The sequence below is a fragment of the Chiloscyllium plagiosum genome, chromosome 6 (assembly GCF_004010195.1).
Source record: "Chiloscyllium plagiosum isolate BGI_BamShark_2017 chromosome 6, ASM401019v2, whole genome shotgun sequence".
Lineage (NCBI taxonomy): Eukaryota > Metazoa > Chordata > Chondrichthyes > Orectolobiformes > Hemiscylliidae > Chiloscyllium > Chiloscyllium plagiosum.
The window spans coordinates 76,925,058-76,952,926 of NC_057715.1; the positions used below are offsets into that span (position 1 = coordinate 76,925,058).

Here is a 27,869-nt window from a genome sequence, read left to right on the forward strand (position 1 = left end):
TACCTACCTCAGAGGTGTGTAAGGACATCCCTGAACAGGTTGATTAAAGAAAAAGAGCTACAAGATTAATCTTGTGTAGATGCATGTGTATCCCTGCACATAGAGGAATCTGCAGAAGCATGCAAGTCATGTGACTCTGAGTTCCAAACTGAAATCCTGGAATGGTGACTTGGTGATTTACTGAAAGCAGGCATGATGCCATGCCAAAGTTGGTTGTTTGGCAATGCTACTTGCGTGGATGAAGAGTGGAATTCGGTGGTATCCATGCAGCATGCAGGGAAATGGTAGTGATAATGGAATTGGATAAAGGTCCAGAGAAGAAAATGATGTGCGGTGCTGCGAGATAACCATTCTGACTCTCACGTCAGCAATCAGTTCCACCTAGTTTCTTGAGCAAGAAGGGGAAAATTGAAAGCTGCATGGCTGATGTGAATTAGGCTAATAATGAGTTGCAAATACATGGAAATAAGACAGTCACTGTTCATTACAACATTCTGACTTCACTATCTTAAAAGGGCCTATTGGAAGAAAGATTCTTGATGCTGAGATTCTGATATTTTCATTCTCACACTATTTTCCCAACTTTCTTCATTATCCATGCTCAAGGGAGCAATCATTCAGGCTTACATTTCCTTGTCTTAGATTCCTCTACCCTAGAAGTGTCCTCAACATCCTAAAACCTCAATCAAGCAGCCTATTAACTTTCTATTAACAGGGAATAACAACCTAATTTACATTATCTCTTGACATGTTTTAGTCTTCAGGTTCCTGATAACCTTCTGGTGAATCTACCACACATTCTGTCCAAGGCTAATATTCCTGTGGCGTAGTGGTCACTATTTACAGTAAGATAGATGTAGCAAAACTTCCTGCCCTTATATTTTGTATGCTAGTTGCAGAAGCTAAACCTCTTTGGACCTCTACAGTTCCTAGTCTTAACTTTTTTTTAAGTCTGCCTTTTTGATGCAAAATGGTTGAACACAGACCTACTTTTGTTGAAAGCCACCTGTCTAATCAATTCATAGCTAATATTCACCAAGATAATCAAATTTTAAAGAATCTTGTATGTCGTACTATATTAAATGCATTTGGGAAACAGGACTGGAATAACTGTGAGAAATCAAGAAAAGCCAAACAAATTCTACTTCAAACATATCCTTTTCTGGCAATACTTTTTGAACTAAAGAGAGAGCTCTTTTAGGTTTTGATTACAGAAAACTAATTTTGATATTACCTTCCTAAGCTTTGGCAATAATTGAACTGTAATCAACATTAATATTCAGCCATGATTCGGAGATGCCGGTGTTGGACTGGGGTGTACAAAGTTAAAAATCACACAACACCAGGTTATAGTCTAACAGGTTTAATTGGAAGTACACTAGCTTTCGGAGCGACGCATCACCTGATGAAGGAGCGTCGCTCCGAAAGCTAGTGTGCTTCCAATTAAACCTGTTGGACTATAACTGGTGTTGTGTGATTTTTAACTTAATATTCAGCAGAATTGACACAGAATAAAGGACTGATTTCCTATATATTCTTTCCTTATTAGTCAAATCTGGAGGTCTAGTTTGGACTAATGGCTCTCAATGCACAGAGGCTAAGAACCCTGCCTCAGGTAACTCACCTCTTGCCTCCCCAAAGCCAGTCTGCCATTAAACAAGACACAGGTCAGGACTGTGATGGAATATTTCCCACTTGCCTGGATGAATGCAACTTCAACAACACTCAAGAAGCTTGAAACCATTCAGGACAAAGCAGCCCATTTGATTGGCACCACATTGACAAATATTCCCTCCACCATCAATGGATACTGCAAAAATTCACCAAGGTTCCTCAGACAGGACTTTCCAGTTTCATGACCATAATATTACGCATCACTTATGTTGAAGTGGATAAGATTATGAGGAATATGTACAGGGTGGATAGGAAGCAGCTATTCCCTTACTTGAAGAATCAAAGGGACATAATTTTAAGGGCGGGGAGAGGAGTTTTAGAGTGGATTTGAGGAAATATTTTTTCACCCGTTGGATGGTGAATCTGGAATGCAGTGCCTGTGAGGGTAGTAGAGATGGAAAATATCAGAGCCTTTAAAAAGTACTTGAAGCAAAACTTGAAATGTCATAACATTCAAGGCTATGGACATGTGGGATTAGTGTAGATAGATTAGTGCAATCTTGATGGGTTGAAGAGCCTCTTCTGTCCTATGTGACCTTATGATGACTTCCATCTAGAAGGACAAGGGCAGTGGATACATTGGAACATCACCACCTACAAATTCCTCTCCAAGTCGCATGCTATCTTGACTTGGAAATTTACCACTGTTCCTTCAGTGTCGCTTGGTCAAAATTCTGGAATTCTCTTCCTAACAGCATTGTGGTCCCTGGACTTGATGTATTAACTCTGCTTTCTTTCCAGCCCAGCTGAGTTTCTCCAGTGATTTCTATTTTTGTTTCAGATCTTCAGCATCTGCAGTTCTTTGTTTATTATGTTAGCAGGTATGTGGAGTTGATCTCATTAACTGGTAGAACAGGTTTGAGGGGCTGAATGGCCTATTCCTGTTCCTATGTTCCTAATATTTGCACACTCCATTAACTGAACTGTGATAGCAGTTTGCATACCTACAGACTCAATGCAACACCTCAACACATTTACTTTGGCAATAACACCCTCCATCCTGACATCTATTATTAAAGCAGGCAAGAGAGTGATGTCATATGTAGACTACACATTACCTCCAAATTTTCACCAGGACACAAAATCTTTGTTTCAATATATATCACTGTTCCATTAGTGATGTTTGGACAAAATCTTGCATTTCTCTACATGTCACTATAGAGGTAATTGATAACCGCTCAGACTTGCAGGAATTTAAGAAGATCATGATTTCATTTTCAGGGGTAATTAAGAATGAGTAATAAATGTGAATGAGTAATAAATGTAACCTTGGCAATATTGCTTTTATCCCAGGAACACCTTTTAAAAATGTGGAGGAATAGTAATAAGTAAATAGTAGAAAATTTTCTGGATCAAAATGAATTACAATTAGATGAAAGGTGGCAATAAATTAAATGGTGTTTGCCTTATGTCTCTTAACCTTTCATTGTTTTCCTATTGTTTGTATGGTTCCAAGTTTTGCAATAAAGTTGGAATATATCATTGATTAATTTCAGCACTGAAAATCATTAGACTATCTTTTGTGTAAATATATAAAATAAAATGAATCATTCAAAATGATAATAGCAAAGGAGAAGGCCATTTGCCCAGCCATGCTCATGCTACCTCTCTGAAAGAGTAAATCAATTAATCCAATTCTCCCACCCTTTTCTTGGAGCCCTGCAAACTATTTTTCTTCAGAAGCTTAGTCAACTCCCTTTTGGAAATAATGACTCTTAGTCAATATACTTGAGGTTCCTAACCACTCTCTGTGTAAAAATGTTTTCCTCATGTCTATTGGTTCTTTGCCATTTACCTTGAATCAAGGTACTCTGCCTTCTCTTCATCAGTGGGAGCGCTCTCTCTGCATCTACTCTGCCTGTACCACACATGATTTTGAAAGCCTTTATTAAGTGGTCTCTCAACTGTTCATTCAGAACTGTCCAGAGTATCAAATCTTTTTGCATGACTGATGTTCTTTATCTCTAGAACCATTCTCGTAAGACTTTCTACGACTCTCTCTGAAGTCTACACATCCTTTCTAAAATATGATGCCCAGAATTGAACATAGTACTACAATTAAGGCTGAACCAATGTTTTATTAGTTCATCATTACAAGAATTATCCACAGATATTTTAAATAGCATTAGTATCAGCATGAAATAACAGCCAGATCATTGTGCTCATCCCAAAATGATGTTGATTCAATCTCTTCCTCCTTTACGTAATAAACTTAGGGATAAAGTTGTAATTTTAGTGACATGTTCTTTTTACCAAAATTACTTCCAGATTTATATGTATTAAGTATTGAGAAGTAGAAAATGGAACTTAGAAAGTAAGGACAAGAGTAGATCATTCTGCTCTTCGAGCCTGCTCCAGCACTCTATATGATCATGGTTGATCATCAAACTTAGTCCCCTGTCCCTGCTCTCATCCTTACCCTTTGATCCCTTTGCCCTAAGAACTATATATTTTTAGATAAGAGGAAAAATAGGAGGAATAATAGCAGGAAATAAATAGAATAAATAAGAGGAAAAAATAAAAAGAGGGGCGGCACGGTTGCTCAGTGATTAGCATTGCTGCCTCACAGTGCCAGGGACCTGGGTTCAATTCCCACCTCGGGTGACTGTTTGTGCGGAGTTTGCACATTCTCCCTGTGTCTGCGTGGGTTTCCTCACACAATCCAAAGATGTGCGGGTCAGTTGAATTGGCTATGCTAAATTGCCCAGAGTGTTAGGTGCATTAGTCAGAGGTAAATATAGTGTAGGGGAATGGGTCTGGGTGGGTTACTCTTTGGAGGGTTGGTGTGGATTTGTTGGACCAAATGGCCTGGTTCTATACTATTGGGAGTCTACACTTCTGTATTTATATAACATGCTGTCATGTCTCAGAAGTATCTCAAACACTCATCGTATTATAAATTATTTCGAAGTTACTTGATGTGGCGAAGCATAAATTATCACTAGCTCTAGTGGAGAATTTCTAACCAATAGATGGCATTTTTATAATGTCATTAAATTAGAAAGCACTTGATATCTCATAAAATATTAATGTGCCAAAATTCATGACTTATTTTGTCCCTGTGAATTAAACAATTAGATCATAGTGTGGATCATAACTGCCAGACTCTCATCTTTTGTTACATCTTGTATGGATCAGTGTAATCCAAGAAGCTATTCTTCATAATTTTTATGAGAGAATTTTTGAAAATCTCACACATCTTTTTGGGATAACATTATCAGTTTGATAATCACACCTAAGTTTCATTGAATCTAAAGACAGATTCAGTTTAGACTTCTGTGAATTCAAGTTCAAGGAATGGAAATATAATTGTCACTTTTTTAAAAGCTACTGGATCTAAAATTGGTCTCTTGTTTTGATTTGGTTTTGTTAAAACTTAATCTCGTCTTACGATATGCATGCATATGGAGGGTGCCAATTTTACGATTAGAACTTATTGGACGCTACTTTCAAGAAATCTGAAACTAGTATTTTTGTTAGTTAACTTCAAAAAAAAAGCTCATGCAATATTTAACAATCAATGCATGATTGCTTGTTATTAGATTGGCAGAATTAAAGGTTTTTGTTTATTCATCTTGGAAATATGGATTTTGCTATCTGGGCAGCATTTATTGCCAATCTTTAATTACTCATGAGAAGGTGATTGGGCTGCAGTCCATGTGCTAAAGGTAAATCCACAATGCTATTTGGGAGGGAGTTCCAGGATTTTGACCTTGTCACACTGAAGGAATGGCAATTTATTTCCACATCAGGATGTTCCTATGTATCTGTTGCCTTTGCACTTCTAGATCATAGTGGATATGGGTTTGGAAGTTTCTGTTAAAAGAACCTTGGTAAATTTCTATAGTTAATTTATTGATGGTGTACACTACTGTTGTTGAACATTGGTGGGAAGGGAGTGGATGTTTGTGGATGTGATGCCAATCAAGCCGGCTGCTTGACATTTGTGGCACATATGTTATTTCTACTTGTCAACCCAAGCCTGGATATTGTCCAGGTCTTGCTGCATTTGGACGTAGGTTGGTTCAGTACCTGAGGTGTCATGAAAGGTGCAATCATCAATGACTTTATGATGGAGGAAAATGGACAGAAGCAGATGAGGATGATTTAGTGTCAATCATTAGCCTCAGCAATTCCTGCAGCAATGACAGAATCATATTATTGTTATGGTATAGAAGGATCCAGCCAATCATGTCTGTGCTGACTCTTGAACATTTTATCTTACTGCCAGTCTCCCACCTTTTCCCAGTAATCCTGCACATTGTTTTTATTTAAATAATCAGCCAATGCTCTCTTGAATGCCTCAACTGATCCTGACTCCATTACACTCAGAACTGTGTTATGAAGAAGAGTCACTAAACCTAAAATATTAACTCTGATTTCCCTCCACAATTGCTGCCAGACCTGCTGAGATATTTGAGCAATTTCTGTTTTTGCTTCTTCACTAATTAATTGCATCTAGAGGACAATTTAAACAAAAATGTTAATGAGATGTTCACATCACTAGCTAGGCCAGATTTATTGCCCACCCCTTAATTGGCCAGAGGGCAGCTAAGAATCAAACACATTGCTGTGCATCTGGAGCCACATATAGGCCAGACTAGGTAAGGGTTTGATGAGTCTCATTATTAAGATCCAGTGATTGTTTACATTGTGACCTCTAGTTATGGAATTGTTGAAATATGTTATGATCTTCATAGAGAAAAATTACATATAACAAAAGAAATCCAAGCTTCCAGTTAAGAGCTGAATGATAATATAATAAGATTTGACATTTTAAAATGTTTGATATAATGTTATGAAGTTGAAGGCATGTACTGTATCTTTAAGAAAGAGTGAATGGTGTTCTGCACTGAGAGCTTACAAAAGCAGTCTCAGAGTGTATTGGAAAATTGAAAATATGTAACATTTGGCTGGGAAATAAATACCTGAGTTGATTGCTGTTTTGGCAACAATTCGAATTTAACCAGTCAGTTTAAATTATGCCCCAGGATACTAAAACCCAATTGAGTTTGAATTTATTGTTTTGCCAACATCAAACCAATGAGACAGTCCAATGTTGGGATATAAAAATGGCAGGCATTTTGAAAATCAGACAGAGCAACTGCCATTGAGAGAGAGAGAGAGAGAGAGAGAGAGAGAGAGAGAGAGAGAGACCCAAGACATTGAAACATTCTCTATCAAAGGTACCTTTTCATATGAATCATCTTCACAGTAAAAAGAAAGAAGATAACCCAGGGAGATCTTCAGCCAGAAGAAGAAAGACATCAAAGATGACAGCTGCTGTATGGTTTTGAAATTAAATTGATGTTACTTTAATAAGTGTTTTATTGGAACAGCATATTGTTATAGATTTGAAGGAAGGTAACAAGCAGTTAAGAGAAAGGGGGCTTAGAGTTGTGAATAGTTGTTGATTAATGTTCACTTTAAGAGTTAAAGAATAAATTGATATTATTTTCTTTAAATAGTAGAATTTGGGAGTTCTCTGTCACTCATATTTGATTATGAGGCAAGGTAAGCTTTTCAGGGTGTTTGGTTTAATTAACAGAAGGGTGCACCACCATGTCATAACAATAACAACAGATGAAAAAAACTATTATCAAAACACTGAGTGAAAACACTTGACTACTTGCCACCATGCTCCCGTCCGAAATGTCTATCGTATACCAACCAACAAAGAAAACATCTGCCCTACAGCAATAAAATGTTGTGGTGGCATTAACAGATTGAAAGTAGGACTTCTGCCTCTCACTGGGGCAGTAGTCCTACCCTCAGGAGCTGGTTGGCTGGTTGCTTCAATAGACCCTGCAGTGCTGGAGATTGGTATTGGCTCCTGCCATGACTACAGGCAGGCTCACAAAGAAGATGTCCATGGCAGAGTGAAGTAAGTCAGGGAGATATTGCATGGGGAGGGATTTCCCATCTTCGGGAGGGAGCAAGTGAGTGGGGGATTTTAAAGTGTAAGCTGGATGGCTCTGGAAAACAAAGGTCATCACCTAAAGATAGTTCCTTTTCCTACCCAACGTGTTAAAAGCTTTGAAAAGAAATGGACAGATCACTGCAGTCTGGCTCACCACACCAACCATTGTATGATGTCTTAGGGTGATCTTTGAGGCCAATTTTGCTTTTGATAAGTTCAATCAACCATTAATTATTTATTAACATATAGTGGGTGGTCTGAATAATTTAGCGCCCATTTCACCATCTGTTTAAGGGGGGTGAGCTTGGGATTGGATGAGAAAGTCATGGATTGAGCACCAGATTCGTATTAGATGCCCATGCTGAAAATACAACTGGCAGTGTCCAGTTTTATCCCACAATCCAAAGAAGTGCAGGTTAGGTGGATTGGCTGTGTTAAATTGCCCAGAGTGTCCAGGGATGTGCAGACGACGTGGGTTAGCCATGGCAAATGAATGGTGGTGCTGGCTCGAAGGGCAGAATGGTCTACTCCTGCACCTATTGTCTATTGATTATAGAAATGGGGGTGAGTTTGGGTGGGATGCTGTTCAGCAGGTTGGAGTGGACTCAATGGGTCAAATCGCCTGCATCTACATTGTAGAGTTTCTATGATTCTATAATATCTAACCAACTATCTTCAGAATCAACTTATACCTTGAAGCATAACTTAGAACTGTCCCACTTTTCTTTTAATACAATCAAATCACATATCACAGCTATAAATTACAGTGTTCTTTGAGCAACTTCCCAGGAAGCAGTGCAAGGTGATTCTTAGGTTTTCTCTCAAAGGCTTATTTCTGTTGTTTTTTTCTTAGTCAGTAGGAAAACTTTTAATCTTAAAACTTGGTTTCACAATTAGATCCCCTATGCTCCACTTTCAACTGATCCAGACTTCAATAAAAGCTAGGCAAATTTTCTAGCTTTATGTTAATTCTTCACAAATTTGGTCCTTTCAAACTGATCACCAGCTCCCACCTTCATTTCTGCATGATGAACAATAGTATCTTGCTGCCTATAGCTGCTCCCTATCTTCTGGACTCTAGTAGAAAGCTTTTGTCTGAGTTTCAGGAATATCTTAGAAACTATTCCCATCTGAATTTCCATGGCAATGAGAATCACACAGGTCTTGTATCCAAATAGAAAATGTTTATTAGCTATGTCTGAGAATGCAACTCTTTCTTATGAATGAAGTAAATAGGCAGTTTAAATTGTTTACATCACAACCCTTAACTCACATTTTATCCACTGTTAGAATACAGGTGCTGCCGTTGTCTCCAAGTGTCAACATCTTGCACTTCTTCTCAGTAAAATAAGTAAGAGCCTCTTAATCTCAAACAATCAAACTACTCTCCTTGGTTTTCTGTCAGGCAAACTTGAGAATAGATCACATGAAACATTTCATTTTTACCTTAAAGACAGTCTCAAAATGTGACAATCTTATTAACCTCACAGTTGTAATAAGTTTAAATATTACAGTCATGTAAAACAAATAATTTAGTAACACAATAAATGAAAAGCATCAAGATATATTGTCAATGATTCATGGTTTGTTCTGTAACCATGACTGAACATGAAAGAGGAATAATATTCTTTGATATCAGAAATAAGTCAACATTAATAGAAATTATAATAATTGGATATTGTTATAGGACTCCTCGAAAGGAGAGACAGGAAATATTATTGCAGATAAGAAGAGCCTACACAAAGCCTAGTGTTTTAGTCATTGAGTATTTTAATTATCTAGAGATAGGGAAAATAGTTGAAGAATAAACAAGGAGGATTGTTACAGGAATGTGTGTCGGATTATTTACTAATTTGGCAAATGACCAAGAGTTGAAGGTAACTCTTGATCTAACCTTTAGCCAGACCCAGACAGAGTGACTAACACAGAAGTAGCAGAGCATCCCAGATAAAGTGTTCATAACTATACAACTAAGATCCAGAGGTAAGAAAGGGTGATGACTCACAAAAATTTGACTTTAGAGATATGTGATTGGAAATGAAAAATGGGTAAAAAGTAGAACAGGAAAGTAACAAAGAGATCCACAACAAAAGGTGGATTTAAGTGGATCCAAGTGATGCATTATTTATGTTAGTTCCAGCTAAGATTTAAAATACAAATTAATTCTAACTAGAATTAAAGAACAGTGAAAAGTAATATATTTATATTGAGTTGGGGGATTAATAATGCACTCTTGGTATGACATATTTGCCTGTACTCCATAGAGCCATTCTTGTGCTATACTGCAAAGTCAGTTCATGAACATAAAACTATGATGTTTTTGACCCAGCAGATGATGAACTGGGGAAATGTGAGGAGTCAAGCGTCAGCACCAGCACCTCCTAAAGGCCTTTGCTCATCCTTGAGGCTGTCCTGCTAACATGAGGAGGTGTCGCAGGTAGATAGGCTAGTGAAGAAGATGTTTGATATGCTTTCCTTTATTGAAAATAGGAGTTGCAGCTATACAGGATATTGATTAGGCCACTTTCGGAATATTGTGTGCAATGCTGGTCTCCCTCCTATTGGAATGATGTTGTGAAACTTGAAAGGGTTCAGAAAAGATTTATAAGGATGTTGCCAGGGATGGATTGTTTGAGCTATAGGGAGAGGCTGAATAGGCTTGGGCTGTTTTCTCTGGACTGTTGAAGGCTGAGGGGTGACCTTACAGAGGTTTATAAAATCATGAGGGGCATGGATAGGGTAAATAAGCATCATCCTTTCCTTGGAGTGGGGGAGTCCAGAATTTATGGTGAGAGGGGAAAAATTTAGAAGGGACCTAAGGGGCAACTTTTTCACACAAAGGATGGTGCGTGTATGGAATAAGCTGCCAGTGGCAGTGGTGGAGGCTGGCACAATTACAACATTTAAAAGGCACCTGGATGGGTATATTAATAGGAATGGTTAAGTGGGATATGGGCCAAGTGTTGGCAAATGGGACTTGATTAGTTTAGGATATCTGGTTGGCATGGACGAGTTGGACCGGAGGATCTGTACATCTGTATTACCCTAAACGGCTGCAACAAGGCAAAAAGCAAAGCTGTATGGACTAACAATGGGATATCCTCCGACGTCCAACTTCAGCAGATCCTGTGGAAAAGAGTGGTCACATTAGGAACTGTGACTAATGCTATAGCCAAGAATAATGTTCAGGCAGTCTGGATACTGGTAGGGATAGCATTAGTGGCTCAGTGGTTAGCACTGCTGCCTCACAGCATCAGAGATCCGGGTTTGATTCCACCCACCGACTGTCTGTGTGGAGTTTGCACGTTTTCCCATGTTTGTGTGGGTTACCTCCAGATGCTCCGATTTCCTCCCATGGTGAAAAGACGTGCTTGTTAGGTGGATTGGCCATGCTAAATTGTCTAGGGATGTGCAGGCTAGGTGCAATAGCCATGGGAAATGCAGGGTTTCATGGATGGAAGGGCAGGGTTCTGGGTGGGATTCTCTTGAGAGGGTTTATTATGGACTTGATGGACCAAATGGCCTGTTTCCACACTGTAGGGATTCTATGTTAATTGAAATAGCTAGTGCAAATGCAGTGCACCAAAGCTGGGAGCAAATGATCCAGAAATGTGCTGGCCTTGGTTGCCTAGATTGGCTTTGCTTTATTTTATAATGATACTGTACATTGCACCTTCCCAGGTTTTTTAGTGAAAACCTCAGTGGAGCTGAGGTAGATATGACCGACAGCGTCAAACTCCTAGATTGATGATCACCAACAATCTGTCCTGGATCATCCACATTGATGCGATGGCCAAGAAGGCACAACAACACCTCTTTTTCCTCAAAAGGCAATGGAAATTTACCATGTACATAAGGACCTTTGCCAATTTTTACAGATGCACCATAGGAAGCATTCTACTGGATGCATCACGATTTGGTATGACAACTGTTCTGCCCAGGACTGTAAGAAACTGCAGAAAGTTGTGAACACAGCTCAGTCCATCACACAAGCCAACTTTCCATCCATTGACTCTATCTACACTTCTCGTTGCCATGGAAAGGCAGCCACCACCATCAAAGACCCTTCCCACCCTGGTTTAACTTTCTTCTAACCTCTTCCGTTGAGCAGAAGATACAAAAGCTTAAACACACGTATCAACAGGTTCAAGAACAGCTTCCTCTCAAATTTCAAATCTAATATTGATCTTGCTTTTTGTATACCTTTGTTGCAGCCATGACTTTGTATTCCTCACTCCGTTCAATCACTCTATGATCTTACTGTCTTTGTATTTTATAACAAAACTTTTCACTGTACTTAGGTACATGTGACAGTAATAAATCAAATCAAACTATTCATGCACTTTCCAAATGCACATCATTGACCATGTTTCAGTCAGGATATCTATATTGCTGACACATTAATTTACTTCTAATATGGCAGTCAATTAGGGCCTCAACAGCTACATGAGGGTAATTGATAATGCTCTTGTACCTAGGAGATTCCAGTAATGGTGGTAAAACCATCAGGCCATGTCTGTCTGGAACTGAAAGTGCTGCTGTGTTGGAAAATAGTGCATCTGTGACATTTGTGGTGAAATGCTGTATTAGTCCTTGTAAATTGCCAGAATTGTCCATAGTTGATTCTTGGAAAAGCCATAAGTGAAGATATTCAAGGCCACAGAGATTTTGACAGCTACTGGCAGGTTATGTGACCAATGCTGAAAAATGCAAGGATTTCAGAAATTAAGTCACGGATGTCTGACACCATTTGCCTTAAGAGTCACTCCGCACCAGCACTGGAACTAGCTCATCTCCAATTTACTCTCATTTAGATTAGATTCCCTACAGTGTGGAAACAGATCCTTTGGCCCAATAAGTTCACACCGACTCTTCAAAGAGTAACCTACCCAGACCCATTTCCCTCTGACTAATGCACCTAACACTATAGGCAATTTAGCACGGTGAATCCACCTAATCTGCACATCTTTGGACTGTGGTAAGAAACCCACACAGACACAGGGAGAATGTGCAAACTCCACACAGACAATTGCCTGAGGCTGGAATTGAACCTGAGTCCCTGGCGCTGTGAGGCAGCAATGCTAACCACTGAGCCACCATGCCACCAATTTAGGCAGTAGATAGGTGGGTTCTTGCTATTCCCTGATCCTCTCCTAGAAATAAATCTAACTTGATAGATCATATGTTTAATTGTTTTCAATTGACTACCATGGTACTTAGTCGCTGAAAACATATTCATATGAGACTGCAAACATTATTTAACAAGAGAGCATAATTTTAATTTATAAAAGAGAAAATAAACAAACAAAGCTATATATGATAGTTAGAAAGATCTTAACGTAAACAGCAAAACAAAGTTTCAACCTGTTTCTCAACACTATCATTCGACAGATACTTAATTCCAGAAATATGTCTCTGCCATCTCAACTCTTTTTTTACTTCACTGGTTCTTCACAGTTTATTTTCATTGCCTTATAGAGGTTTACAAAATTATGAGGGGCATGGATAGGATAAAGAGACAAAGTCTTTTCCCTGGGATGGGGGAGTCCAGAACTAGAGGGCATAGGTTTAGGGTGAGAGTGGAATGATAAAAGGGCAACTTTTTCACGCAGAGGGTGGTATGTGTATGGAATGAGCTGCCAGAGGATGTGGTGGAGGCTGGTACAATTGCAGCATTTAAGAGGCATTTGAATCGGAAGGTATATGAATAGGAAGGGTTTGGAGGGATATGGGCTGGGTGCTGGCAGGTGGGAGTAGGTTGGGTTGGGATATCTGGTTGGCATGGATGGGTTGGACCAAAGGGTCTGTTTCCATGCTGTACATCTCTATGACTCTTATTACCTGAGCCTCTTTTCAGTTTGTGTAGCTTTTATGCATGCTCACAATTTGGACATTTCACAGACTAAAAACCATTTCTGTTCGGATGGCTCAGGAGTGGGGAACCTACGACCTTAAGGCTGTATTCGGCCTTTTGGGGTACTAGTTGCAGCCTTTGTCCGCAAATACTAAATCCATCTTTTTAAATCTCTGTACCATTTTTAAAGTTTTTACTGGTAACCCAATCATGTCCAAAACTAAGAAAATAACATTAAAGGAAGACAACAGAATATTCAAAGAAGAATGGGAATTGCAGTATTACGTAGTTGCTGTGAAAGATAAAATGACATGTTTGCTCTGCGATGCCATAATTGCAACAGTGAAGAAATACAATGCATGTGAGCATAATGCAACTCATGATGACCACAAATACACTAAACTGGAAGGAGAATCCCAAAAGTCTGCACTTAACAAAATGAAAGATCATAAGCAGCAGCAACAGAAAGAATTTAAAATAATGTCAGGACAAGGGACTGACATCACTGGAGCAACTTATATAATAGCAAATATATTTGGAAGAAGAGATAAGCCATTTAGCGATGTGGAAATCATAAAAGAATGCATTGTTGAAGTAGTAGGATGTTTAGATTCAGATAAGGTTAATAAGTACAAACAGCTATCTCTTTCAAGAAAGACCACAACTGATTGGCAACGTGAATCAGCCCTCAATGTAACAGAACAACTTTGTGCAATATGCCAAAGCAAAGTTTTTTTTTATTCGATAGTATTGGATGAATCCACTGACATTGCTGACACAGTGCAGGTGTTTTTTTTTAATTTGTGTTATAACCGCAGATTTTCAGTGCCACAAAGAGCTACTGGCCAATCAAGTATTTAACAGCAAAGCCCATTATGAGGAATGCAAATCCAATGCAAATCTGCGACCTCTATCACCTAGCAGGGCAAGGGCAGCAAATACATGGGAGCATCACCACCTGCAAGGTTCCTTCCAAGCTTCGCACCAACCTGATTTGGAAATACATTGCCAGTACTACACTGCTGGGTCAAAATTCTGAAACTCCCTTCCTAACAATACTGTGGTGTATCGACATGGTACCTACTGAATGGACACAAAAACAGATCATCACCACCTTCTCAAAGGCAATTGGAAATTGGCAATAACTGCCATAAAGCCTGTGACACCTACTTCCCATGAACAAATAAAAATAAATCCAAAATAGTCAGCAATATACTTCTGGGATGGATGAGCATCTTGCCATTTTGGACTTTTCGTATGTACAAACCAGGCACAGCATGAATGAATTTCTAAGAATTGAATTTGATCCAATCTTTCTACTACACATACTGTAGTCAGAGACTGTAAGCATCACCATTATACACATCATGACCTCTTGGAAGTTCTAATGCAATGACTACACTGTGTTATGACTGAATTGTCTCACCTAGTATCCAGAATCCTAGTAACTATATGTTCAAGCTGCTCAACTTCCTTCTGGATCCCTAGACTCCCCAACCCAATCCTCTAATTCCCTCAGGTATACCCCCAACTCCCCAGCTTTACCAGCCCTGACCACACCACCCTCCTTCACTCATACACACATAGTAACACAATGCAAAGTTCTCAAATATTTAAACTTATCAGATTACAGCAGCTAATGCCATAAAAAGTCGTGATTTGGAGATGCCGGTGTTGGACTAGGGTGTACAAAGTTAAAAATCACACACCAGGTTATAGTCCAACAGGTTTAATTGGAAGCACACTAGCTTTCGGAGCGACGCTCCTTCATCAGGTGATAGTGGAGGGCTCGATCGTAACACAGAATTTATAGCAAAAATTTGCAGTGTGATGTAACTGAAATTATACATTGAAAAATTGTCATTCCTATAGAAACTTGATGTCTGTGTCAATATGTGCAATCTTCTTGGAGATCCTCTCCACAATTTTTCAATGTATAATTTCAGTTACATCACACTGCAAATTTTTGCTATAAATTCTGTGTTACGATCGAGCCCTCCACTATCACCTGATGAAGGAGCGTCGCTCCGAAAGCTAGTGTGCTTCCAATTAAACCTGTTGGACTATAACCTGGTGTTGTGTGATTTTTAACATAAAAAGTCGATGTGTTTTGGCTTCTCCTACTCTGTATCAAGGCCAGTACCGCTCTAATCCAGCCTAGGTTTCTACATAGCAGCCAGAATTGGAAGTCTGGCCAGAAAAGACACTGGCAGATTAATGTCTTTTTTTATATGACTAGCTTCAGTTGGAACTGTTCTGCTACTAATTGTAAGAATTGGGCACTCTTTTTCAATAGTAAATTTTCCCATTAACTTGTATATTTAACTTACCTTTCTGCTACCCCTGTGTTGAGGCACAATTAATCTTGTTTGATTCATGTGAAAGAACTTCATAGTCACAATCAAAGCTTCTCAACAGGTGAAAGCACTTCACTGTGACACCAGCGAAAGCCTTTTTTATATGTCTTGTGATATCCCAGACCAAGATGGAAATTAATCTTATTAGCTGACAAAAGGCATGTTCTGAAAATCTGCGTTTGGCAGACCTACAGCGCTCAATCACTGTGGAACTGAAAACAAAGCTGCTTTTTAACATGTGGAATGAATGCAAGCTCAGGACTACATCCAAATGTTAAATGGGTCATATAACAGGCTTCTCTGATTTACTGAATAAATATTTAACTAGGCATTTGTTCAGATTGCCATCACATCTACAAAACAATGTTCTGCTCTGTGAATAAGTTTGCTTCCATGTTTAACTTTTATGTGGCAATAGTCAAACTTTACATTTACATTCATATTTTCTTACATTTTGGATTTCTATTTCTACTACTCCAGATTTAAAATTGTAACCTGTTGCTTCACACCCATACAGCATTAAAATTTCTTTTTATAACAATATGGATTTAATCCAAAATATCTGGACAACTTCAATCCTACATTATGTATCCACTCAAAACAAAGTCTTCTAATTAGTCTTCTAATATAAAACAAATGAAAGATTAAAATTAACTCTAATATGAGTAATTTATCATAAATAACCCTAATTTAAAAAATGTTGACTACAAATCATTTAGATTCATTCATGGCATGATTGACTGATTTGAAAAAGAGTAAAAAATACTTGAGCTAGATTAATTTATTAGATTTAACATTAAAAATTAACTAAACATGTCTGCCAAACAATTTTAAGCATGTCAATTACCTTGTTTGTAAATTTATTTTACTTTAGCGAACAGAGCTAAACGCTTAGAGTGAAGCAATTGTTTTAATAGTATTAGTATTAAAGCTATTGTTTTAATAGTCAACGTACTGTACCACGTTGAGAATATTTTGTTTTGACAGAAATCCATAATCGCATAATATATATTGGATTTTATATTTCAATTGAAGAAAATGCAATTAAATTCTTAATTAAGAGAACACAGAACACAAATCAACTGATAACAAACAGCTGAGAAATATCCATAGATTGGAAATGGAATGAAACATCGGTCAAGAAAGGAATGAATAATCAAGACTGGCATTTAATTGACTTTTAGGTGTAGGTGTCAATATAGTATCACATATTTTTCATTAATACTCTAATCCTCAGATTTCTGGCAACTGTAGGAAATGTCAATTTACACTAATCCATTTTAAACTATTTATAGCTACATTGAGGGTAGTGAAATCTAAATATCCATCCCAATCAGAACAACTGCTTTAATAAATTTAACAAAATGTCAAAAGCAGTTTTATCATTTCACATTAGTTGACATCACAGAAAGAAATACTTAAATCCCAAGGCACCCAGTGGCACTATTATGGTAATAGAAATTTGTAATGTTTTGATTTCTGGGAAAATTGGCAGTGCCAGGGTTTCTGATTCAGTGCCAATGTTAGTCTCACATAGCGGTGAGGTGCCTCACACTCAGCATTAGTGATTTCTCATCAATTGTCAGTGCCAGAGCTCCCTCATTCAGTGCCACTTGAACATTAGCATTTTTGATTGCACTACCTTGCCCAAGGACCACTCCAAGTTACAAACATTCCTTGGATGAAGAAATGCCTCTTTACATTATCACTCTTTACGTGCTGTTTAGTAATTTGTATTTGAGTCTTTTTGTGTGGTAGACTTATTTTTATTCATTCATGGTATCACTGACTTGGCCAGCATTTTATTGTCCAACCCTAATTGCTAAGAATCAACCACATTGCTATTGATTTGGAGTCATATGTAGGCCAGACCAGGTAAGGATGGCAGATTTCCTCCTGTAAAGGACATTAGTGAACCAGATTAATAACAATCAACAGTGTTTCATATCATTTTTAGACAGTATATAAAAGATGGTGAATTCTTCAAACTTCTCAAAATACTGACTTTTAAAGCTCCTTTGATTTATTCATTCATGGATGTGGGCATTACCAACAAGGCTAGTATTTGTTACTCATCTTTAATTGGTCTTGAGAAGGTAGTGGTGAACCATACAGTCTTTGTTAGTAAAGGTAGATGTACACTGCTTCTAGATAGGGAATATCAGGATGTTGAAACAGCTACAATGAAAGAAAAGTTCCAAGTCAGAATGGTGTTAGACCTGGAGGGGAACTTCAATGTGATAATATTCCCATGCGCCTGTTGTCTTTGTTTTTCTAGATGCTAGATTTTTGTAGGAATAGGTATTCTTTGGAAAAGCCTCAGCAAATTGTTACAGTGTATATCATGGATGGTACATACTTTAGCCAATGTATACTAGTTTTGGAGAAAGTAAATATTTAAGGTATCCACGATGTGAAAGTGTCGTTGTTGGACTGGGTGGACAAAGTCAGAAGTCACACAACACTAGGCTGTAGTCCAACAGGTTTATTTGAAATCACAAGCTTTTGGAGCTTCGCCTCTTTGTCACTTCACCCGATGAAGGGGCTAAGCTCCAAAAGCTTGTGATTTCAAATACCTGTAAACCTGTTAGACTATAACCTAGTGTCATGTGACTTCTAACTTTATTTAAAGTAGTGCATGGGATGCAAATCAAATGGTCTAGTTTGTCCAAGATAGTTGAGCTTTTTAAGTGTTGTGAGAACTGCACACATCCAGGCAAGCGGAGAGTTTTCCATCACTTTCTTGATTTGTTCTTTGTAGGTGGTGGAAAGAATTTGGAAATTCAGGAAATGAGTCACACATTGCAGAATACACAATCTTCAACCCATTCTTTTAGCCACAGTATTCAAATGGTTAATCCAATTATGTTTCTGGTCAATTGTAGCCACCCAGAATGTTGATATTGGGGAATTCAGCAATGGTAATGCCATTGAATATTGTGGGTCAATGATTTGATCCTCTCTTGTTGGAGATGATCATTGCTTGGTGCTTGTATGGTAATATCCTGGGGTTAAGATGATTGGCCTGCATCAACCACAAACATCTTCCTTTGTGTTATGAATGATTCTAACCAATGGGTTACCTTTAATTTCAATTTGTTCATGAGATATGTACAGTGCTGGCTGGGCCAGCATATATTGCCCATCCCTAATTCCTTGATTCAGAAGTTGGTGGTGAGCCACTCTTTGAACCACTGCAGCCTCTGGAAAGAGATAGAACTGCTGTTTGTAAGGGATTTGTTGTGAGTTATGAAATGAGCTGCCTATGCCTGCCTTTAATTAACATAGAGTCATAGAGATAGACAACATGGAAACAGACCTTTTGGTCCAACTCATCCATGCCGACCAGATATCCTAAATACACGTAGTCCCATTTGGCAGCATTTGTCCCATATCCCTCTAAACTCTTTCTGTTCATAAACCCATCCAGATGCCTTTCAAATGTTGTAATTGTACCAGCTTCCACCACTTCCTCTGGCAGCTCATTCCATACACGCACCACCCTCTGCTTGAAAAAGTTGCCCTTGGGTCCCTTTTAAATATTTCCCCTTTCAATTTAAACCTATACCCTCTAGTTTTGGACTCCCTATGCCCGGGAAAAGACCTTATGTATTTACCCTATCCATGCCCCTCATGATTTTATAAACCTCTATAACGTCATCCTTCAGCTCTGAAGATCCAGGGAAAACAGCCCCAGCCTATTCAGCCTCTCCCTTTGGCTCAAATCCTCCAATCCTGCCAACATCCTTGTAAATCTTTTCTAACCTTGCAAGTTTCAAAACATCCTTTCTAATGCAGGGTGACCAAAATTGCACACAGTCTTCCAATAGTGGCCTAACCAATATCCTGTACAGTTGCAACATGTCCTTCTAACTCCTATACTCAATGGACTAACCAATAAAGGAAAAAGTTTACCAAATGTCTTATTCACTATCCTACCTACCTGTGACTTCACTTTCAAGGAACTATGAACCTGCACTCAAGGTCTCTTTGTTCTGCAACACTCCCCAGGACCTCCCAATAAGAGTATAAATCTTGCCCTGATCTGCCTTTCCAAAATGCAGCACCTAACATTTATTTAAATTAAACTCCATCTGCCACGCCTCAGCCCATTGGCCTACATGATAAAGATCCTGTTGTACTCTAAGGTAACCTGCTTCACTGTCTACTACACTTCAGTTTTGGTGTCATCTGCAAACTTACTCATCACACCTCTAACGTTCACATCCAAATTATTTATATAAATGATGAAATGCAGTGGACCCAACACTGACAAATTCTATCAATCTCTGTTATGAAATTAACAATCGATCTGGAATGAATTGCCATTTGTGGAAGAGAGCTCAAAGCTTTGACTTAATAGAAGTGTTTCCTAATTTCCCTCCTAAAAGGGGGACTTAATGTTATGATGACATCTTCTAGACCTAGCCTGCCTGATAAGCAGGAATTGTTTCTCCCAATGTTCTTTTTAATATTTTGAAAACTTTGATCAAATTTTTCCTTAATCACCTAACTTCCAGGGAATACTTCCCTTGTTTGTGTAATCACTTCTCATAACTTAGCCCTTGGAATCAAAGTATCATTCAGGTAAATTTATATGGCACTCTTTCCAAGGCCAATTTATCTTTGCTGAGATGCGCTACTCAGAGCAGCTTACAATATTCAAGGTATAATCTAATAAGGATTTCTGTAACTAAAGTATGATTTCTACGCTCTTATATTCTAGTCCTCTAGATATAAAGGGCAGTAGCCATTAGCATGTTAGATTATTTTCTGTAATTGTTTTTGTTACAAAATGGGATAAACCCTTCTGCTAATTAAACTAAACAGACAGAAAAGCTCACATTGCCTTGCAATCTGTTAAAGTATGAGTGACAGAGAACTACCCCAAATTTCACTATTTAAAGAGAAAAATAACAATTTATTCTTTAACTCCAAAAGAGAACATTAAACAATAACTATTCACAACTCTAAGCTTCCTTCCTCTTAAAACTTTATCTACCTCCCACTCTATAACAATATGCTGATCAGATAAAGCTCCTATTAAATTTACAGCAAATCAATTTTCAAAACCAGTTGTCGTCTTCGAGTGTTGAACTTCCTCTGTTTGTTGATTCCCCTGGTTCATCCTCGGTCTTCTGCTTCAAAGTTGTTTCATATGAAAAAGGTAATGTTTAGAGAGAAGGGTTGTGGGCAGTCTATTGATGGCAGTAGGTGCTCTTTATCTGGTTAACTGTCCAAAATGCCTGCTTTTTATACCCCAAAACATTGGATCGTCTCCGTGGTTCGATGTTGTCAGATCAGTAAAATTCAAATTTGATTGGGTTTTAGTATCTTGGGGCATAATTTAATCAGATTGGCTAAACTAAAATTGTTGTGAAAACAAGGGGCGGCATGGTGGCTCAGTGGTTAGCACTGCTGCCTCACAGCGTCAGGGACCTGGGCTCGATTTCAGCCTTGGGTGATTGTCTGTGTAGAGTTTGCACATTCTCACAGTGTTTGCGTGGGTTCCCTCTGGGTGCTCCAGTTTCCTCCCACAATCCAAAGATGTGCAGGTTAGGTGAATTGACTATGTTAAATTGCCCATAGTGTTCAGGGATGTGTACATTCAGGGCAAATGTAGGGGAATAGGTTTGGATAGGATACTCTTCAGAGGGTCAGTATGGACTTATTGGGCCGAAGAGCCTGTTTCCACACTGTAGGGATTCTATTCTATAACTCAGTGCCTGAGTGACAGCTCAAATGTTACATCTTCAAATTGTCCAGTACACTTAATGCCTGCAGTCATATGACAAGTGCTTGCCATCTTTGCACCATTCACACTCTTTTAAAGGTGCAGTATACACCTTCAAATTCATGACATTTAATGCGTGAATTCTATAGGATGAATTTAATTATGTCTCCAGAATGAGTTTATTTATGGGGTTGCATTTAATCAGTCAGGAAACTAGTGGATAATCAGAGCAGGGGAATTTATAATAGGGAACAGGGAGATAACAGACTACTTAAATACATATTTTGGTTCTGGCTTCACAAAGGAGAACACAGATAATGCTGCAAAAATTATGGGGAATGCAGGATCTCAGGAGAGGGAGGACCTTAAGGAAATCAGTATTAGTAGGGAAATGATGTTGGGCAAATTGATGAGACTAAAGGCTTACAAATTTCCAGGGTTTGATAACTTATATCCCAGAGCACTTAAGGAAGTACTTGGCAAAATATGCTGAGTCAGCATCACTTGGTCAAGTGAGGTCATATCTGACAAATCTGTTTGAATTCTTTGAGATTATAACAAGCAAGTTTGAGAGAGGAGAGCTAGTGAATGTGATTTATTTGGATTTCCAGAAGGTCTTTGACCAGGTGCTGCAAAAGAGGCTGCTTAAATAAGAGAAGAGCACATAATGTTAGGGGCAAGGTACTGGCATGGATAAGGATTAGCTGACTGGCAGAACACAGGGGTTTTTTTTTCCAAGGATGGCAGCCGGTGACGTGTGTAGTTTCACAGGGTGCGTGTTGGGACCAACTATTCTGAAAGAAGGAACTGAGGGCATTGTTGCTAAGTTTGCAAGTGACACAAGGAGGGACACGTAGCGTTGAATAAGCGGGGAGGCTGCAGACGAACATCAACAGGCTAGGAGAGTGGACAAAGATGTGGCAGATGGAATACAGTGTGGGAAAGTGAGGTTATGACTTTGGTAGGAAGAGGAGATATTTTCTAAATGGAGAAAAGCTTCAGAAATCTGAAGTATAAAGGGACTTGGGACTCCAAGTTCAGGATTCTCTTAAGGTTAACATGCAGGTTCAGTTGGCAGTTAGGAAGGCAAGTGCAATATTAGCATTCATTTCAAGAAGGCGCAAATATAAGATGTCCTTCTGAAGCTGTATAAGCCTCTGGTCAAACTGCATTTTGGAATACTGTGAGCAGTTTTGGGCCCCATATCAAAGGAAGGATTTGTTGCTATTGGAATGTTCCACAGGATGTTTACATGATTGACCCCATACTAATCGTGGTGCGGCTAAGGACTCTAGGCCTCTACTTCATTGAGTTTAGAAGGATGAGGGGTGATCTGATTGAAATTTAAAAATACTGTATTGAGAGGACTGGATAGAGTGGGCATGGAGAAGATGTTTCCATTAGTGGGAAAGACTAGGAGTTACGGGCACAGCCTCAAAGTGAAAAGGTGACACTTTAGAATGGAGGAGGACTTTTTCAACATATCGATTGATTAACCTATGGCACTCATTGCTGCAGAGACCTGTGGAGGCCAAGTCATTGAATATATTTAAGACAGAGATAGATAGCTTCATGATTAGCAAGGGGAGCAAGGCAGGAGATTGGGTTTGAGAAATGTATTAAGCATGATTGAAAGGTAGAACAGACTCAATGCTCTGAATGGCCTAATTCTGCTCTTATATCTTATGGTCTTCTGGCTGCAGTGAAATCTGTTTGCCAAAGTTTTAGACATTCACTCAACCTCTTCTTACAATTTTATGCTTCCATCGCCAGTACTTACAATGTTTCCCATCTTTGTGACATCTATAAATTTGACTAGTCTGTGGGATAGGTCTTCCAAGTTTGGCACAAGTCTCTAAATGTTAATAAAGAGGACTTTGCAGGTCTGACTGGTGTGTACAATTCCCATACCTTGGCAAATGTTAGGTGGTCCATCCAGTTTTATTCTTAATAAACTTTTTCACAATAATTTGATACTACTGAGAAGTTCACTATATCATTTCAGAAGGGAATTAAGAGTCAACTACATTGATGTGGGTCACATATGTATAACATAGGCAGATCAACTTCCTATAAACAATTGAGACAACCTGCAAATGTATGTAGATCTGGACTCTTCAACTTTCAGCAATGTGATATATAGAGTTACCTTTTGAAAACCGAGCATATCAGGTTAGTGTTTCTTTCAGGAAAAGGAAGGATACATTGTCAAAGAATTAAGTCTGCCCAAGCTACATCAGTTTTACAGTGAAGTCATTATGTAGAGCTCAGAGCCTGGCTTCAAACCAATTTTTAAAAAAATACTTGGCACAAAATTAGTTGATCCTTTATTTTGATACTTGTTACAACCTGAGATGGAAGAAATTAGAGCTAATCCTCAATTTTCTGTAAAATGAGATACTTTCTCTGAATGAATCTTTTGTCAATATTCAATCAAAAATAATGTCAATTTATTTTATGACTGTAATTGAAATATATGTGTGAGAAACTTTTAGTTTATTTGCACAACTGAGACAGACTGTGGCTCAATGGCTACAGAAGGCAGTTCAAATAAACATCTGCACCTTTTTTCAAATGGTTATGTTGGCCTTAATACTAGAATCCATTCACTGAATGAGCTGGAGGAGGAGGAAATGATTTACTATAAAAGTGATTATTAATAATTAGGCTATTTAACCAAGCTTTTGTTCACCTACTGTACTATTTCTTAAAAAAAAAGCAAAATACTCCAGGGTCTAGAAGTTCAGAAAACAGAAAATCTGAAACAGAAAACACTCAGCAGATTGGATTTTGCCTGTGGTGACAGAAAGAGTTAACATTTCAGGTCAAGCAACCTGAAATGTTAACTGTTTCTACACAAATGCTGCCTGACCTGTTCGGTGTTTCCAGTATTTCCTCCTTTTATTTCTAATGACTCCTAAAGTGTATTGGATCCACATGCTGTTTGACACACCTCAGATGAAGCACCTCAATAGGTTTTGCTAAATTAAGGGTGCTGTATAAATGAAAGTTGTATTGTTTAAGTTGGTCAATAATTTTGAAGGTGTTAAATTTTGAATTTCATTAAATACAATCAGCAGAATTAAAGCAGAGGTTACTCAGATTTCAGCTTTCTCAACCACACTACAAATGATTAATTGTCACTGGAGTAGTTATAGAACAGAGGAACACAACAGGATGTTGCAATGGAAAAAAGAACTTGATGATCTTCAGGAGGTTCAGCAAACTTCTTCCTGATTCTAAAGCAGATGTTAATCTTAGGGTCATGGTGTAAACTAAAATTGCCAACAGTGCATCAGATATGAGTGGAAGTTGAGTAGTATTTCACATGATTAATACTTCTGATGCAACACATGGCTGAGAATGTGGCTGCAAATGCATGCAGAGTTTAATACTGCCTCCTGTGGCACAATAAAAGAGGGATAATTTACTGTTACAGTAAATTCATTTCAAATTGAACTCAGCTACAGGGGTATTTGCATATAACTGCTTAATGAGAACCTTCAGGCTACTGATTTCCTGCAATAACCCAGCATTTAGTAAACCTTGGGAGACTAAGTGAAGAGGCCAATGATTATTATGTTCATATTTCTGTAAGCAACGTCATGACTGACCTCAGGATATCAAGAGTACTCTTTCCTCACTGATATATGGATACTGTTGATTTCATTAAATCTGTTCAGCCAGTCATGTATTTTGATGCTACTTTCAGTGGGTTAACTACAACACTAACATCTAACCCAGCAAGGAGGAAAACTGCCCTAATCCTGCCTATGTTCACCCCAGCAGTGTATACACACTCATCAGCAATGTGATAGAAGGTGTTATACTGTCAACAGCATTTATTCAAAAATACTCTGCTCACTGCTGCTCAGTTTAGGTTCCACGAGGATCACATATCAACTTTGGACCAAAGATGGATCCTCTTACCATTGGTTAATAAGACCATGACAAAATGAAATCTTTCAGCCACAAGGAGCATCTTTTTAACATGATAAAGTGATAAACATAATTTAACGTATTTTCTGCAGCATGCTAATTTTAGAAAAATAGTAAGTGAGTAAAATACAGAGTTCTCAAAATTACAGTCTCCATTTTGTTCAGCAATTTTAGTAAAAAACGCTGATGGCATTCTGATAGAAAGAGAACAATTTATACTTTGTGTTAGTGCATATTTTTATTTTGTATATGGTAGATAATGCCAGTTTCATTTTGTAAAAGCAATTCATGTATTTAGCAAAACAATTAATGGATTTTGTCTTAGTAGTGTGCAAGGCATGCAGTTTTTAGTGATTAATAAATCCAATTCTAAAAGGTTAAAACTAGTTTTAATCTAAACACAGACAAATGTATATTGTGATATATAGCTCTTAAAGCGAAGATTTTTTTTAAAGGTAAGGCTAAACCGTATTCCAGAGACTTTTCACAAACAATGCAATTCATGATAATACTAAACGATGACACAAGTCAAAATTAACAACATTTTAAAATTAATACAACTGCACATTTTATGTTGCAATATATATTAAGAGGTCTTATATGAGATGAATGTTGATACAATCTCAGCTACTTGTTTTACTTGCAATCTGACTTCATGTTCTTATTCAACTGTGCCAGTGCAGCTAAACGTGAGTCTCTCCATTGTCTTCGTGCACTGAGGTTTTCTGGATCAGGTGGAATTTTCTGAGACACTACCTAGATTATTGAAAGTTATTCAATATGTCATTACATTCCATGTTGAACATAAAATAAGTAGCATAAAAGGTGCAGCTTTACACAGTGCTTAATTTTCGGAATTTGTTAAGCAAGGGAATTTTGTTTTCATTTAAAAGGAATGGTCAAAAGCATGAGCCAGATCTGGGAGCAGAAGCCCCGAGGCATTAATTAGGTGAGCAGGTAGTTTGATTAGTTGGTGTGCTTTTATGATTATTTTTCTTCTCTAACCTGGAGCAGTCGTTGAGACTGGTACAGTGGAGATGCAAATACTGGATTAAATTTATAGTGCAATCACATAAACACCATAATCTAACTACAGATAGTTGTTGAGTGATATTTCTAAACTTGAAACAAAATTAGTTAAATAAATACAATAAAGGTGATAGGGCAGCTGATATGTTGCAGCTATAGAAGGTGGGAGCCAGTGGATACCAATGTCATCCAGGATAAGTACATCTGCAGTGAGTGTTCACTGTTCTAGTACAGAGTTGATAAGCTTGGTTGTCAGACGCTGCAATGCATCAAGGAGGGTGAAGTTGCCCAAGAATTATTTACACACCTTAGTCTAGGTCCATGGTTAGGGACAGGAGTGGGCGATTGCTTCATGATCCCAGCAATACCGCCAGACCAGTTACATCTCAGAGGGAAACCTCACTTAATAGCCTTTAAGTTTTATTTTTCCAATTTGATTACCATGGTGGTCAGTCACTGAACATACTCAAAGAGGCTGCCAAAGAACTTCTAACAAAAGAACTTCAATGTTTATTACGTAGAAAAGGTAAAACAAAACACACAAGCTATTTGACACTATGTGAGAATTATTTGAAACAGTCTTACTACAAATATCAGCAATAAAGATTCAACCCTCTTTCCTTCACAACATCCATATAAATACTCAAAGCTCAGAAAAGGTCACCCTTTAATCATTTTAAAGTTCCTTGTCCAGTTGGCAGTACTTGGTTTCTTTCGGCAAACCTTTGTATTCACTTGATTCGCACTTTTAGTTATTGCCTCTTCATGAGATGCTTAAATAAACTGTGAACAAAACTTACTTATTTCTTACCAACAGTTTCTTAAACTCTTCTTCCACAGCCTTCTATATCTGAAGCTTCTCAGGATCTCTTTCGCCCGTTTGCCCTGACTGTTCTGGAGACTGCTAACCTGCACTGCAGCTGCTACAGGCACTGCACTGCACAGGCCTTTTCTCTCTGAAAGAAACCTATACTCAATAAGTGTCTGGATGGTCCTCTCTAAAGGCAAACTGTTTCTGTATCAAAGGAAATCTTGTTGTTAGGGAACAGGACACTTTTTTTCTGTCTATTCTACTCTTGTTTTCATAAGCACTTAAACCACTCACTTAAACAGTTTCTTAAAAGCCTCATTTAAACACATGCAAACAAATCTTTAGACACCCAGTACCACGTGCACAACCCAAAAAAGAAAATTAGGTTCTTTCCTTCTGAACCTTACAGTATGAATTTACAAATCACACTTAAAGCTTAAGATGGTGCTGTCCTCTTTAAAGCTCAAGTTTCTGAATAAAATATCATGAATTTGCATAACAACTGTAGGAGAGGTGGGTATGGGGAACCAGTAGGTGGCAATGGCAGAGCC

At 38.2% G+C, this 27,869-nt stretch overlaps 2 protein-coding genes across 6 annotated transcripts in view; one reads left to right on the top strand and one right to left on the bottom strand.

Annotated features, from left to right (window-relative positions):
* The window catches only part of ift88 (intraflagellar transport 88 homolog), a 302,741-nt gene that overhangs the window by 31,926 nt on the left and 242,946 nt on the right, over positions 1 to 27,869 (top strand). The window lies entirely within an intron of this gene.
* Positions 25,698 to 27,869, bottom strand: part of cryl1 (crystallin, lambda 1) — a 106,218-nt gene continuing 104,046 nt past the window's right edge. For all 5 annotated transcript variants that reach the window (XM_043691912.1, XM_043691911.1, XM_043691913.1 and 2 more), the window contains one exon: positions 25,698 to 26,234. In XM_043691912.1, coding sequence (XP_043547847.1) covers positions 26,115 to 26,234 — 120 coding nt within the window. In that variant the 3' untranslated portion in view covers positions 25,698 to 26,114. The remainder of the gene's footprint in view (positions 26,235 to 27,869) is intronic.